This window comes from Aotus nancymaae, unplaced genomic scaffold (assembly GCF_030222135.1).
Source record: "Aotus nancymaae isolate 86718 unplaced genomic scaffold, 86718_ANA_hifiasm-v0.15.2.pri h1tg000016l, whole genome shotgun sequence".
NCBI lineage: Eukaryota > Metazoa > Chordata > Mammalia > Primates > Aotidae > Aotus > Aotus nancymaae.
In genome coordinates, this window is record NW_026988428.1 from 56,502,943 (window position 1) to 56,518,893 (window position 15,951).

A 15,951-nucleotide genomic window follows, 5' to 3' on the forward strand; every position below is an offset into this window, starting at 1 on the left:
TGTTGATTTCAGTCTACTAGTATTTTGTTGAGAATGTTTACATCAATATTTATCAGAGATATTGGTATGTAGCTTTTTTTTTTTTCTTGTAACGTCTTTTTCTGGCTTTGGTATTAAAAGTAATGTGGACCTGATAGAATGAGCTTGGAAGTATTCCTCTTCTTCAATTTTTGGGAAGAGTTTAATGAAGATTGGCATTAATTCTTTAGATGTTTGGTAGAATTCCTCAGTCAAGCCATTCAGTCATGGATTTTTCTTTGTTGGGTGATTTTTGATTACTGATTCAATCTTCTTACTAGTTATGGGTTTGTTCAGATTCTCCTATTTCTTCATGGCTTAATCCTGGTTGACCATACTCTGTTTTCTAACAATTCACATCTGTTCTTTCCTTCCCAAGTGGAGATGGTGGTTTAAACCACTGTAAGAAACTGCATGTCTGACAATTGCCATTCTAGTTGGTTAGAAACTCTCTAACTACAATTTATACATATCTGTCTATTTCAAAAGTGGTTGTCTTTCATTGAGCACAAATGTGTGACAAGCAGTTGGTATCTTTTACCTCTCATATGACAGTATTCCTGGAGAGGATATGTGATTGTCTCCATCCGACAGATGAGGAAACAGCAAATCAGAAAGGTTGATTTTTTTTTTTTAATATTTCTAAAATTATGATGCAATTTACAGTCAATGGTGCCTAATGGTTTTATTGACAACTTTTTCTTTCTTAATGACATACAAAATCATGGTATCTTTTAAATTCATGTTGTTTTAGATTTGGGAAAGTTTTAGACATTTGCTCACAATCACATAGGTTATGAGCAGTGTCTTGTCTGCTTCCAAATCTGTTATTCACTTAATCCTGTCTGTACTCTGGTGAGAGAGATGTTCATCAGGAAGGATGTCATCTTGAATAAAGGGCACAGGATTGAGAAGAAAATTCATAAGGCAATGAATGTATACTCACCTACCTGGCCCAATCATACCTTATCGTCTGTGGAAGAACAAGCATAGTTGCCAGAGACATTTTTAATTCCAGTATGTTTGGTTACATTTCTCAAAATTTCAACCTATGCTCCTCATATGATACATTCACCTCATTTATAAGCATAATCCCTTTACCATTACCAATTAATTGCAGCCCATCCTATTAGCTATAGAAGAAAGATGTGAATGCATACAAGGAAGTGGCAAATTTCGGAAGTAAAGAAAGAAGAGATCAAGAATAGACACAAAAGATTTGTGATCACCTGCATATATCTACCCAGTAGCCAACAAAGATAATAATATATCAGTATCATTCATTATTGGTCTTTGCTGCTTCGTTTCATCCTCCACCAAAATAATTGAGATTAGAATGTTGTTGACATTTGCGACTTAGGCAGTGTTAGACTCACTTGCTGAACACTTGTGCTGGATATCTTTTAATATGCTTGTTTTCTGTACAGTCTTTAACACCTCTGTGTGAAGATGACAATCAGGCACAGGAAATCATTAAGAAGCTGGAGAAGAGTATAAAGTTTCTTAGCCAGTGCACAGCTCGAGTGGCCAGTAGGGCTGAGATGTTGGGAGCCATCAATCAGGTAACCTGTCTTCACTTCTCTAGTTAGAATGAAATTACAAAAAGATTCATTTTTCCTGAGACTATTGATTTTTCATTTCTAGGAATAAGTTTTAAAAAATACTTTTGTTGTATAACACATAAGTGTTTAATATAGAAAAAAATGGAATATATAAATAAAAATATAAAAAACTCTTCTAATAACATAAGCCAGTGACAATCATAAAAATTTTGTGATATTCAAGATACGTAGTATTATAATATAGTGTTTATAATCCCTTATATAGTGTTATAATCTGTGTTTTTATTCATATAACATAGGCAACTTTGTGTGATATAAATATATACACACATATCACCATTTTATGGTATTCTACTGGTTGAGTGGTTATAAATTATTTAACCAATTCCTTATATGTAATCATTTCATGACGTTCTTGATATTTTTCTGTTATAAACAATGCTACAGTAAGTATCCTTGTATATGCATCTGTGTGTTCTTGTCCTTAGAGAAGCAGAATTCCAAAATTTCCTTGTGGACAAACCTGGGGAGATATGATTTTTTTTTTTTATCTATACCTAAGCAGATTTGTTAAAATATATTTTCTTAAGAAGGAGAAATTTAATTGTGGTGGTAATTTTAGTTTGATCATTTGTTATACATTTTTACTCCTTAGTTCCCTTTTAACCCCTCACTAGAGAACACTGTTATTCTTTGTTTCATGTTTACTAAAGTTGTATATGCACGGAGTTTTTTTAAAAGGTCAATCAGCTCTATAAGCCTAATTACCCATGATCAGAGAAACAACTTCCAATTCTTGTGTCTTATTTGTTTTGTATTTGCATTCACATGTTTAAATAACATGCTCATGCTACCATTTAGTGATTTATTTTCAGTTTTAGGTATTATCTGTTGCTCTCCCACTATGCAGATGAATATTTGGTTCTTTTATCGATCTCTGCCCACTCCCTCCCACACACCTTTTCACTGTCCCTCACGCTACAGTTGGCCACCCTGCTTTCCTGGCCAAGCTTATACTCCACGGTTAAACATAGTTTTCACTACCTTGCATGACCCCTCAACACTTTTCTTTTTCTTGTTTTGTCTTAATTCATTGGGCGAATCTGCAAGTGAATCTGCTTCTCCACCTCTCATGCCTGCATAGCTGGAAAATGCCACATTCCCATACTGACCTGTTTCTCTTTAAATTCATTATCACAAACCTCAAGCAGGTCCTTGAGGTCTCCCTTCACTCACCCTCCTTCTCCTTTAAATATCAATTTCACACCCTTTCCTTTCTCCTCAAACTACTGTCATGTCCTTCCCCATATTCTCTTTCAAACACAGGTAATGACTTTGCTTCCTACCTCACTGAGGAAACTGGGACAATCAAAGGAAACTGCCACAAGCCCTGAGCCTCCCGGCATGTGAACCCTTACACACTGCCTTGCTCCCGTTCGTAAAGATGCATTGTCTCTAACCCTATCCCAGGCCAGCCTTCCCCACGAAGATGGGAGCCTTCCCCACTAATTTACTCAGGGGCATGGGACCAGATTCTCCTGACTTTTCTCCATTTCTGTTTTCTCCACTCTACTGAACCATTTCTATCAGCACACAAATAATATGTTGTTTTCTAGATGGGAATGATAACACAAAACAAACACAAACAAAATAACCTTTCATCCTTTCCTTCCTGGCCACCACCCTGTTTCTCTGCTCCCATTTACAGCAAACCTCGACAGAATGGTACTCACTGTGCTCAGTCTCTCCTCCCAAGTTCTCTCAAACCCACTCTAATCAAGCTTTTGCTTCCACAAAGCAGATTTTGCCAAGGTCACCAGTGACCTCCACATTACCAACTTCAGTTTCTCAGTTCTCATCTGTCATGGCTGATGTCTTCCTCTTCCTGGAAATGCTTTCCTCATTTAGCTTCTGGGTACCACATCCCCTGGCCTTTCTCTACATCACGGGCTGCTCCTTCCAGGCTTCCTGCAGTTCTACACCTTCTCCTGGACCTCTGAATATCAAAAAGCCCCGGGACTCCATTTGTGCGCATTTGATCTCCATGTGCACGCAGTCCCCCTGTGATCCCAGGCAGTCACCTGAGGACTCTCAAATTCGTATGTTTAGCCTAACCCATTCCCCTGAGCTCCAGACCAGAATATGCTCCTGCTGACTCAACAATTCCAATTGGATGTTTGATAAACTCAAACCTAACATTCAAAACTGAACTGTTCATGGTCCTCCACCAAACCTACTCCATGTGTAGCCTCCTTACTTCACTCGAGGGCAGCTCTGTCCTTTCAGTTGCTCAGGCCAAAATGGGGACAGAGGCAGCTGGAGTAATTCTCAACACCTTTCTCTCTCACTTCACATTAAATCCTACAGAAAATCCTATTGGCTGAACAGAATACATTCAAAATTCAACCACATATTTCCCTTTCTACTGCTACCACCTTGATCTCAGCCTCCATTCTATTTTGTCCAGATTAATGAAACAGGTTTCTATATGGTCTCCTTGCTTCCATCCAATCCCAGACCCTCCCCACAACATAGTCTGTTCTTAATAAAGCAGTCAAAATACTTTGTTTAAAATAAAACTTTAGAAAATGCTGATTAGAAAATTTTAATAGTCTATTTGAAATATATTAACTCACTCATTACATTTTTAAAATGTAGATTATGTTACTTTTTGGTTCAATGTCCTAAAGCTCCTCACTTTACTTAGAGTAAAAACCAATATCTTACTGTGTTTTGAAAGGATGTGTGGCCAGGTGCGGTGGCTCACGCCTGTAATCCCAGCACTTTGGGAGCTGAGGCAAGTGGATCACGAGGTCAGGAGTTCGAGACTAGCCTGGCCAACATGGTGAAACCCCCATCTCTACTAGTGGCACTCGCCTGTAGTTCCAGCTACTCAGGAGGCTGAGGCAGGAGAACTGCTTGAACCTGGGAGGTGGAGGTTGCAGTGAGCTGAGATCACGCCACCGCACTCCAGCCTGGGACAGAGCAAGACTCCATCTCTAAGAAAGGATGTGCACAATTTCCCTGCCCTCTGCCCTCTTGGTCTCTATCTCCTATGAATGTCCTCCTGGATTATCACATTACAAACCACACCTGTCTCCTTGCTGTTCATCAGGTAGGCCAGGCATGCTGCCACCTCAGCCACCCAGCTCTAGCTGTTCCCTCTGCCTAGAATACTCCTCCTCCAGGTATCTATCTACATGTCTTGGCCCTCACCCTATTCAAGTCCTGTTCAAATGTCAATTTATAGAATAGCCTACCCTGACTCCCATGACACCCTATGTAAAATTTCAATCTCTCTCTACCCCAGAGCTTCTCATGCCTTTTCCTGTGTTTTGATTTTCATAGCACTGATCACCTTCTAACATACTATGTGTTCTGACATCTTTATTGTCTGTCTCCTCCTGTTAGAATATAAACTCCATGAAGGCAGGAGTATTTGTATGGTTCACTGCTGTATTCCTCATGCCTAAAATGTACCTAATGCATCACAGGTAGTCAATAAATATTTGTTAAATTCAGTATGTGAAAGCAAAAGCAACAACAAAAATAGACTTCATCAAAATTAAGAACTTTTGTGCCTCAATGGACAGTATCCAGAAAGTGAAAAGACAATCTCAGAATGGGAGAAAATACTTGGAAATCATATATCTGATAAGAAGCTAGTATACAGAATACATAAAGAACTCTTATAGCAGAAAGATAACTGAATTTTTAAAATGGGCAAAAGACTTCAATAGACATTTCTTCGAAGAAGATACACAAATGGCCAATAATCAGGTGAAAAGATGCTTAACATCCTTATATATATTAGGGAAATGCAAATCAAAACCACAATGAAGCCAGGCACGGTGGCTCACACCTGTAATTCCAGCACTTTAGGAGGCCGAGGCGGGTGGATCACAAGGTCAAGGAATCAAGACCAGCCTGGCCAACATGGTGAAACCTCCATCTCTACTAAAAATACCAGAATTAGCTGGGCGTGGTGGTGTGCACCTGCAGTCCCAGCTACTCGGGAGGCTGAGGCAGGAGAATCGCTTGAACCCAGGAGGCAGAGATTGTAGTGAGCCAAGATCACGCCACTGTACTCCAGCCTGGGAGACGAGCAAGACTCTGTCTCAAACAAAACAAAACAAAACAAAACAAAACACAATGAGATACCACTTCACACCCACTAGGATGATTATTGTGAAAGGATAAAGGAAGTAAGGAAGGAAGGTGGGAAGGAAGAAGGGAGGGAGGGAGGAAGCAAAGAAGGAATAGTGTTGGTAAGGATGTGGGGAGAATGCAAACACTGTACATTGCTGGGAGATGTGAAATGGTTCAGCCATTGTGGAGCACAGTTTGGTGGATCCTTAAAAGTTAAACATAGAATTACCGTATGACATAGCAATTCCATTCCTAGATATATACCCAAAAGAATTGAAAACAGGCACTCAGATACTTGTACACAAATATTCATAGCACTATGAACATTCCAAATGTTTCACTGGGGGTACTCCTAATGTCAGCAGTTATAGGACTTTTATCTTAGTATGTTAGAATCACCAGAGAAAAACCTTCCAACTGCCTGCCTTGAGGGTGTAACTCTAGCTGCCAGGGTTTGGAAGCTGAAAGGAGGAGGAATAAGGCTGGATCTTAACATTCGATATGAATATAGATTTTTGCTTAAATCTGTTGTTTTCAGCGTGACAGATCCATCATCAACTGTTCTTTCCCAGTCTACAGAACCTCAAGTTAACTCTCTAGATAGCCAACTGCATATAGTCTTTCACCAAAATAGTGGAGGGAAAATTGCTCTGCTGGCCACAGTAAGGAGGGGATCTCTGGATCTATTTTTTATTTTTTAACATAGACTTTCAACTATTTCTTTTGTTCACATGCCCACCTTCAACCTTACTGAGGTGCAACCTAGGTAGCTTCTAGGCTTTTCTTACTGTCTTTTTTAGGGTTCAGCTTTTCTACCTCTTAGTCATTTGCCACTAGTCCTTCTATCCAGCTTTCAAAGTCTTGTTGTCGTATTTTCTTCTGTTTGCCCCTGTAGATGCATGTCTTTATTAAACCATTTATTGCCATTGTAGTGGGATTTAGGAATGGAATGAAGGTAAATGTGTTTAATCACCATCTTTTAATTGAGAATAGTATTTTCAATGTAAATGTGCTCATTTTTCTCTTGCTAGGAAAGCCGGGTTAGTAAAGCAGTTGAAGTGATGATTCAGCATGTAGAAAACTTGAAGAGGATGTATGCCAAAGAGCATGCTGAATTAGAAGAACTGAAACAGGTCCTTCTGCAGAATGAACGGTCTTTCAATCCTCTTGAAGATGACGGTAATAAAAGTTTAACATAACAGTATTAGTTATGTTTTTCTACATTCTCCTCTTGTTCTCTCAGTCTTATTATGACTTTAGTACAATAAGACTCTTAGGTTAAGGTTATATTAGAAAAATAATTAATTCCTGTTATTTATATAGCCAAAAGTAAGGTGTCAAAAACAGGCTGGGAGACATGAAGGGTTCTTTGGTAATGACACCAAAATGTATTAATTTAGATTACTGAGATGACAGAATATGTTTAATCCAACTCATGAAGTTGATCTTCATGTTCCCCTATTGAGGATACATTAGAATTTCTATACATTAGAAATAACTAATAATACATTATTTATTTCTCCCATTTAAGAAGTAACTTAAATGGGAGCTCTCATCAGCAATGGTTGATTCCTCAAGGAAGGAATGACCCCGGCTCAGTAAGCTGATTGATAAACTGGAAAATAGAGAAACATATGAGGCTATGGGGAATAACATACTGTTTCTATAAATGATACAATAGTTTTATTTAAAATAAATATGAACTTGTCTGAGAATTCTTAATTCAAGAATCTGTTCCCTGTTGTAGAACAGTAACCATATTTGATATTCTCCTGAACTGTACTTTAGATTCCTTTCTCCAGCAGACACTCATGTTGTGCCTACCCTGTGCTGGCTAGGCACTGTGGACACCACAGAGACACAGAGGACTGTATTCCATTGGTTATGATGGTAATTGTTACGAAGCATGAAATGAATGATAAACAGATACTTATATTGCTCAGTAGTCTCTAAAGTCTTAATAAATCTTTTCTGAATTTTGCTTTACCTTTAAAGAATTAAGACATTGCTTAAACATAAATTGCATGTGCAATAGTTAAAGTGTGTAAATGTGTTTTTCCTTTCAGATGACTGCCAAATTAAAAAACGTTCAGCTTCTCTAAACTCCAAGGTAATTACTAATTCACTTAACAAATGTCTATCAAATACTTCAAGATGGTTTGAAAATGTTATTTGAAGCTCCAGGCCTTTATATGTAAATAACAGAACAGTGATTTAAATTCATATAGATGTATTTGTTTATCTAAGTATGCTTTTATGCTTTCTGCTATATTTGTGTATTAATTAAGTGTGCCTGGCAGCATGAAGAAAGTCAGTATAATAATGGTTTCTCTCTGTTATATAAAACTAAAGTAGGAAACAGGTAACCCAACAATGGCACAGCAGCAATCCTGAGGGACCAGCCTCCTTTCTTGCTGCCTCACTACCCTCAGCCCTTGGCTTCTGTCTCAGGGGCTAAGATGTCTACTTCAGATCCAGGCACCACGCCCCCATCATTACATCATCTCATTCCAAGAAAAAGGGAGAAGCAACAAGTGTTCCATCTCCCTGTAAAGACATTCCCTAGAAATCCAAAAGAACATTTCTCTTTCCATTTTTGGTTGCATATGAGTCTGGAAAGTACAGTTTCTTTTTAGGAGGCTGTATGCCTAGCTAAAAATCAGGAGGCTTATTATTAACTAAGAAGGAAGAATGTGACACTGAAGGTCAGCTGGCAGTTTTGGCCACTGTGTAAAAATCAGGATTACGTAGATATATAGAATTTTTGAATAAGTGACTTTAAAATCATTCCATACAAATCCCTCTTTTTCACAGAGGAGGGAAGAGAAACAAAGAAGTTAAGTGATCAGTTATGATCATGTATTGATAGGAGCATGATTAGAAACCAAGTTTCTTGGGCCACAATTTCATACTCTTGATGCTCAACTAATCTATGAAATTAAAGTAGGGATGATGTGGCTTAAGAAAATGATTCACATGGAACCCCCTTAAATTATTTATTACGTTTTAAAAAATTTTGTATTCTGATGATGTACTTAAACTTTAAGAACCACACAATATTATATAACGTTTTTCTGTACAAATCTCGAGAAACTCATTATTCATTAAAACATGGCAATCCTTAAATGTGTTAAATGGAAAAAATGAAACCATGAACAAAAAAGCTATACATGTAGGTGCATATTTATCTCCTCTTGAGTTGGGAGAAATCTTTCTAAGCATAGAAGCAATGGTAGCAAAAGAGACGAATAGATATGGCTGGATTAACAATAAAAATTTTTCTGCCAGAAATATGAAAATTCAATATAGACCAAATACAACATAAACAACAATTAATATAGAACAAAGATGGTAAACATAAATGGGTGGTTCTCAGAGAAGATATATACATGATTATTTAACATAAAAAAGCTATGTTCAGTAGTAATAGAAGTCAAATAATTGCAAACCCAAACAAGAAATCTTATATTTGTTTTATTGGCATAAATTATAATAGTCCAACATTGAGTTAGGTGGAATATAAACTGGTAAAATATTTCTGGAAAACAATTTGTCCACAAGAGGGTCCTTTTAAGTTATGTCTACTGTTTAACTCAGCAGTGGTCAAGTGCATGGATGTGCATGTACAAGGCTAGTCATTGGTATTGCATACAATGATAAATTATTGAGTTATCTAAATGTATGTTTTTCTCCTTCTGCTAGCCATCTTCTCTTCGAAGAGTGACAATTGCCTCTTTACCCAGAAATATCGGAACTGCAGGAATGGTAAGACAATTCCTAAGTGTTCTTAGTCAAGGGGAAATTCATTTTCATATGACAGAAAATATAAATGTGTATTTTATCATTTCTTTTAACACTTGAACTTCTAAAGGTGGCTGGGATGGAAAAGAATGACCGATTCAGTAGGAGGTCAAGCAGTTGGTAAGTGTAATTTTATGGTTTCTCTTTGGGAACCTTACTATTTTAAACTTGGGCTAAACTAAATGAGCTCTCGAATTAAGTGATATAGTAACATTTGATTAGTACAAAGTGTAAACAGAATAATTATACAAATTGGTATATAATTATGAAGTTTTTTATTATGATCTGTGAATGTGCCAAAAAAAATTAGGACATATAATTTTGTATTTATTTAAGCAGTAGGAAATAAATTGATAATGGCTACAGATGTATTTGATTTGACAAGTGGCTATAATCGTCTTTATTTAGGCGTATTTTGGGGTCAAAGCAGAGTGAACACCGTCCCTCATTACCTCGATTTATTAGCACCTATTCCTGGGCAGATGCTGAAGAAGAAAAATGTGAACTAAAGTAGGTGAAGCTCAGTGTGTTTATTAACCTGACATAAACTGGGGCATAAACAATGGGAATAACTTTTATTCCATGGAGATAAAATAATGCTGTATCATTAAAAAGATAATTCACTGTAAAAAAATTTTTATAAACTGTAAAGCACAATAATACATCCACTCTCATAGCTCTCAGAATGGCAAAGTTTGAGGACTTGAGTTAGAAAAGACCCTGGAATTTGCCATATTTGTGAACGTAATTTTTTTTCCTGTCCAGGTGTCTATCCATAATGGGGAAAGGTCAATAAAGAGCAACAGAAGTAAAATGTCCATCTATTTATATATTTTTAAAAACATGAGATATATAACGTATGTATTATATAACATACAGGCAGATATGTAACATGTATGTACATCTATCTTCCATTTATGTAAATGAAAAGTAGAGGAAACATGAAATTCTGTATTGCTATCTCTGTATATATACTTCTATAGGGAAAAGTAGAGGGCAAGAAGGAGGATATGCAGAAATGCTAACTCTGAGTCCTTGGGTGACATTGGAAAAACTGCCTAACCTTACTTGGTCTGTTTTTACATCTGTTAAAGTGACAGATCTTAAGGAAATGATTTTATGATGTTTATTTTATAAATTTTCATGAGTGCCTACCATGTGATGGACACTCTGCTCAATTCTAAGGAATATAAAGATAAGTTGAGCACAACATGGTGCAACCCTCAAAGAGTTTTTTTAAGTCCTGGGAGCCTATTGCATGTGTTACAACTCTTTTCAGATTTAGAATTAACATAATGAATCATCTTTTTGAGCTGGTTGGAAAAAAAAAGTCAGTTCAAGAGTCTCTTTCAAAAGATTATCTAGTTTTTGCTTTGTGTTAGTATGGTATGATTTCTACTAAGGAAGTCTTTGTAAAGAAAACACTGAAACCTTGAGAATCTTACAGAAATGCAATTTATTCTGGCTTTTGGGCCTTGTTTTCTTTAAAAACTAAAGTCTATCATATGTATTTCCTATAGATGTTTGAATGAAAATAAATCTTTGAGACACATTTCTCTTTGACAATTCTCAGGGTATTAAGAGCTTGAGATTTCAAAATTCAAATCCAACTAGGAACTCATCAGCAAATACAGTGGAACAATTATGTTTTGTTTAGGTGTAGGAACACCTCTTTAAATAATATAATTTGATTTAAAATACAGTCAATCCAATTGCTATTTCCCAGTTCACTGAATATTAATTTATTTTAACTAACCTTTCATTTTAACTAGTTTTACATTGAGAATATTTTCAAAAACACTTTTTAAATTAAGATTTTCAGAGAAAACAAATGAACTCTGATGATACTCCAAGTTAGCACTGATTAGAAATCGTACAGAGAAAGGAATAAAATCAATGAGAAAAGAAAGATTTAAATAAAAATTTAAAAGAAATATGGTGTCCACATTTGTTATAAACACAAACACATAGGTATATATACACAAACATATATGAAATATATATACCTATTTATATATAATATATACATATAAGCCATATACATATTTATATATACACATATTTGTTATATACTATATATACATATAGAATATATACACACATTATATATTATAAAAGTTTATAATATAAAAAACTTTTATAATATATAAGTATATATATAAAGATGTATATATATTTTATATATAAATATGTGTCTATATAGCATATATTTATATATACTGCACTCCAGCCTAGGCAACAGAGTCAGACTCTGTCTCTTAAAAAAGCATATATATACACACACACACACACACACACACACACACACACACATTTATATATGTACACATATAAAATGTATTACATAAATGTTTACATATATTTTATATAATATGTATACACATATTTACATGTGTATACACATTTCTATAATATATATAAATATGAATAATATATGTATATAATATATAAATATGGGTATGTAGAATATATACACATACATATAGTTTTCTTTGAGACAGGTCACTACAGCCTCCAACTCCAGGGCTCCAGCAATCTCTGGAGTCCTGAGAACCTTGGGAGGAGTCCCTCTCCTTGGCATCTCAAAGTGCTGAGATTAAAGTGTTTAATAAAGTATGGTTAAACATGCACACCATATGTATATGCAGAGAAAGAAATCATAGTAATAACATTGGTTAATGATGAGCGGTGAGACTAACTTCAGTATGTTCTTTTTAAATTGCCCCCTTTTTATATATATTTGGCTATAACTTTCTACATAAACATTATTTTTCTAAATATAGGAAGCTATTTTTAAATTAAATTTCTATAAATGTTTTAATTATAAATTTGGTGATTTGACATTTAGAGTTAAATATTTATTGAGTTTCCCCAAAACAGAACAAATATTTGTGAGCCTCTCGAGTTACAGTAAGATTACCAGTATGTTATGAATAATTATAGCATATCCTTAGTTTCAAATATTAAAAACAATATTTACTCACAGAACTAAAGATGACTCAGAGCCACCTGGAGAAGAAATAGTAGAAAGGACAAGGAAGCCAAGTCTTTCTGAAAAGAAAAATCATCCATCAAGGCGGGATGTCTCTTCAGTGTAAGCTATCTACTTGAAAATTCTACCATTTTATTAGAATGGGAAAGGATGAGGCAGGGCTGACAGTATTAATCTTAACCAAATTACTAAAAGACATGCCAAATTGCTACATTTAAGATGAATAACACATTTAGTATGTCTAGTTTTCCTTGAACTTACGTTACAAAGGCGGCAGGAGAGTTTATAGGAACTTGACTCCGAAACCAGATAGTCTAGGTTCGAATTCCAGCCCTCTAATGAGCCGTGTAACCTGGGCAAGTTCATCCATTTTTGTGTAACAATTTCTTTATAAAGGTGCTAATAGTACCCATGTCATTACGTTGGTGTTACGATTAAACGAATTAGCCCATGTAAAATCTTAGCAGTATCTAGCACAGGGTTAACTGTTTGTCAAAGACTTAAATGCTGCAATACGTATTATTGGTGGATGTTTTTAAAACAAATGGAGTTTAAATTTTAGTCCTCCTTCACCTGTGGTTTCACTTTTGCAATCCAAAATAGGTGAATATAGTAAAATATTTTGAGAGACAGATGACATTCACATAACTTTTACTGTAATATATTATAAATTATTGTTATTGTTCATCTTTTACTGTGCCTAATTCATAAAATCAATTTTATTATAGGCATGTATCCATAGGAAAAAACAGTATATATAGGGTTAGTACTATTTTCAGCTTCAGGCATCCACTGGAGGTCTTGGGAGCATACCCACAAGAATAAAGGAGGAGTATTATACACATACATAAGTACATACACAGACACTCCCCTCTACCCAGCAAATAACAACATTTTTGTTTCCACTGTAGGAATATGTTGCCTTACCTTACTGAAAGAATGAGATACTTGTATGTACTTGCTGGAAGATAATGCCTGTATCACATAACTTTCAGATTCTCATCATAGCACATCATTTCTTTAATCCTAATAATTACAAAGAGTGGAAGGCAGATTGTTTCCAAAACCAAAATGATAAATCATAATATGTAGATTAAAAGGCAGTGTTGGGGTATGAAGGGCAGATCACTTGATTGGTATTGTTAGCAAAAGGAATGTTTCTAATGACAAATTACTGATTACCAAATTCTGTTTGTTTTCCTTATAGTTATGACACGATAGCTTCCTGGGCAACACATCTCAAGTCCTCCATCGGGAAGGCTAATAAGGCCGTCTGGCTTTCTATTGCATTCATTGTACTGTTTGCAGCTTTGATGAGCTTCCTCACAGGCCGATTCTTCCAGAAGTCTGTGGATGCCGCTCCCACACAGGAAGAGGACTCGTGGACGTCCCTAGAACATATCTTGTGGCCATTTACCAGACTCCGACACAATGGGCCACCACCAGTGTGACAGCAGGACATCCTAATACACGGATCTTGATTTTGAAGTTTCAGTATCTGAACTTCATAAATTAGTAACTTTTAGCTGGGAAAGTAAAGCATGAAACCAGAGGTTCTCAATGACTGGAAGAAAGCTTACATTTCCTCTTTTTGCCTTTATCTCCCCCACTAAAATACAACGGGGAAGAAGTCTATGATCTTTGAATGAGCTTTTTAAGGAAGAAATATTATATATTGTTTGTTAAATTTTACTGAAATAAAGAATCATTTAAATCTTCATAGAGTGAAAGTTAAAATTCTCATCAGGCCAAGTATTCAAAGGAAAAAAAATACTTTGTTTAAAATAAAATGAGTAGAAAATGCTGATTAGAAAATTTTAATAGTCTATTTGAAATGTATTAACTCACTCATTACATTCTGTTGCAGAAGTACCTGTCTTTCACCATGCTTGGTTCTTCATACTGAATACGGTTCGTAAGCGGCGGTTAGGAATAGCTGAGCAATCTGGTAGAGAGCAGCATGTGGCACACAGAGTTGACAAACTGACAGTTGGAACTCCTGACTTTCTCCATTGCTTCCTTAGAAGCACAATCCTTCAGCATGTGATATAAAGTAGAATGAAACTCAGTTTCTTCTTTAAGTGCTTCAGAAAATGCCTCACTCTCTTCCTTGATCTTAAGTCTTTGTGCCCTGTCACCACTAAACATTAAAATGGCCCAATTAGGAGTCTCAGTACATTCTTCAGTAAGGTGTTCCCTCACCTAAAAAGAAAAGGAAATTCAAGCAACTTAATAATTCCTCTTCAATATTTTGGAAGTAGATTATTAATTGAAGGGTTCAATTTATCCCCCCAAATTGCAAAGGTTAAAAGAAACAATCTAAGTGTTCCATTATTGGGTATTGAAAAACCATGACACTGTTTATATTTTGGTGATTATGGAGCTTATCCACCTGTATTAATTCATGCAACAAATATTCAGTGTCTGTCATGTGTGAGGTACTGTTCTAAGTTCTGAGGATGTAACAGGGAAAGAAAAAACAGAAAAAATATAGACATACAGCATATATAAATAACAACTGCAACAAAAAAGCCCTGCCCTCAAGGAGCTTTGAGTGGGGGAAACACACAATAAACAAGAAAAACAAATATGGTTCCTTGTTTAGGCCAAAACATTCATCTGTCAGCTTTTGGAATTTGATGATAAGATATACTTACTACTACCTGATAACAATAAGAAGGCATCAGAAAGTTAAGCTGGAGGACTAATCCTCTCATAGGAGAGGGCTTATAAGTCACAGACATATTCATGTTAAAAGCTTCTATTTGTTCTTTTTTTTAGAGATGGGGGTCTCACTCTGTTGTTCAGGCTGGGGTACAGTTGGTGTGATCATAGCTCACTTCAGCCTCAAACTCCTGGGTTCAAGCGATCCTTTCACCTCAGTTTCCCAAGTGGCTGGGATTACAGGTGCGAGCCACTGCACCCAGCAAGGTTTCCATTTGTTCTTGAGTCAATTTGCAAAGAGATACAAAGACTCTGGCCTGGCTTGAAGTCCATTATTGATACCATAATGGACAACAAAGGCATAAACTTTATATAGTTTGGATTTACATTTTTGACAAAAAAAAACTTGAAATTTTAAAACGCCATATTGAATGTTAATTTTTTTTAACCTTTCTAAGAGGGGAAGCCATGGTCTACATTCATTTAGTCTTTGAGTACTTTTCTTTTGGAGGACAAAGTAGTTTTATGGGTTTTTACATATTATACCTTAAATACAACTTTTGTAGAATTACACAGTAGGTTCCACTTGCTCCAACCAAATGCAAAAGCAGAACTTAGTAGGGCCATCTGTCGATAAGCTTTCACTTCTACCAAAGGAACCTGTCAATATATAAACAAATAGAATTGATCTTTGAGCCTCTCAAGGCTACCTCCATCTTTGGCCTCCTTCAGTCTATTCTCAACACGGAAGGATCCACTTACAAT

At 35.9% G+C, this 15,951-nt stretch overlaps 2 protein-coding genes across 9 annotated transcripts in view; one reads left to right on the forward strand and one right to left on the reverse strand.

The window, feature by feature from the left end:
* The window catches only part of IRAG2 (inositol 1,4,5-triphosphate receptor associated 2), a 112,368-nt gene extending 98,126 nt beyond the window's left edge, over positions 1 to 14,242 (forward strand). For all 7 annotated transcript variants that reach the window (XM_021666849.2, XM_064377357.1, XM_064377359.1 and 4 more), the window contains 8 exons: positions 1,446 to 1,580; positions 6,761 to 6,908; positions 7,796 to 7,839; positions 9,432 to 9,494; positions 9,601 to 9,650; positions 9,939 to 10,040; positions 12,517 to 12,624; positions 13,730 to 14,242. In XM_021666849.2, the coding sequence (XP_021522524.2) occupies positions 1,446 to 1,580; positions 6,761 to 6,908; positions 7,796 to 7,839; positions 9,432 to 9,494; positions 9,601 to 9,650; positions 9,939 to 10,040; positions 12,517 to 12,624; positions 13,730 to 13,973 (894 nt within the window). In that variant the 3' untranslated portion in view covers positions 13,974 to 14,242. The remainder of the gene's footprint in view (positions 1 to 1,445; positions 1,581 to 6,760; positions 6,909 to 7,795; positions 7,840 to 9,431; positions 9,495 to 9,600; positions 9,651 to 9,938; positions 10,041 to 12,516; positions 12,625 to 13,729) is intronic.
* Positions 14,167 to 15,951, reverse strand: part of DNAI7 (dynein axonemal intermediate chain 7) — an 88,348-nt gene continuing 86,563 nt past the window's right edge. The window contains exons 14-15 of one of the 2 annotated variants that reach the window (XM_012457158.2): positions 15,733 to 15,846; positions 14,167 to 14,724 (exon numbers count right to left, since the gene is read on the reverse strand). In XM_012457158.2, coding sequence (XP_012312581.2) covers positions 14,449 to 14,724; positions 15,733 to 15,846 — 390 coding nt within the window. In that variant the 3' untranslated portion in view covers positions 14,167 to 14,448. The remainder of the gene's footprint in view (positions 14,725 to 15,732; positions 15,847 to 15,951) is intronic. The other variant, XM_064377361.1, reaches the window with a different exon arrangement.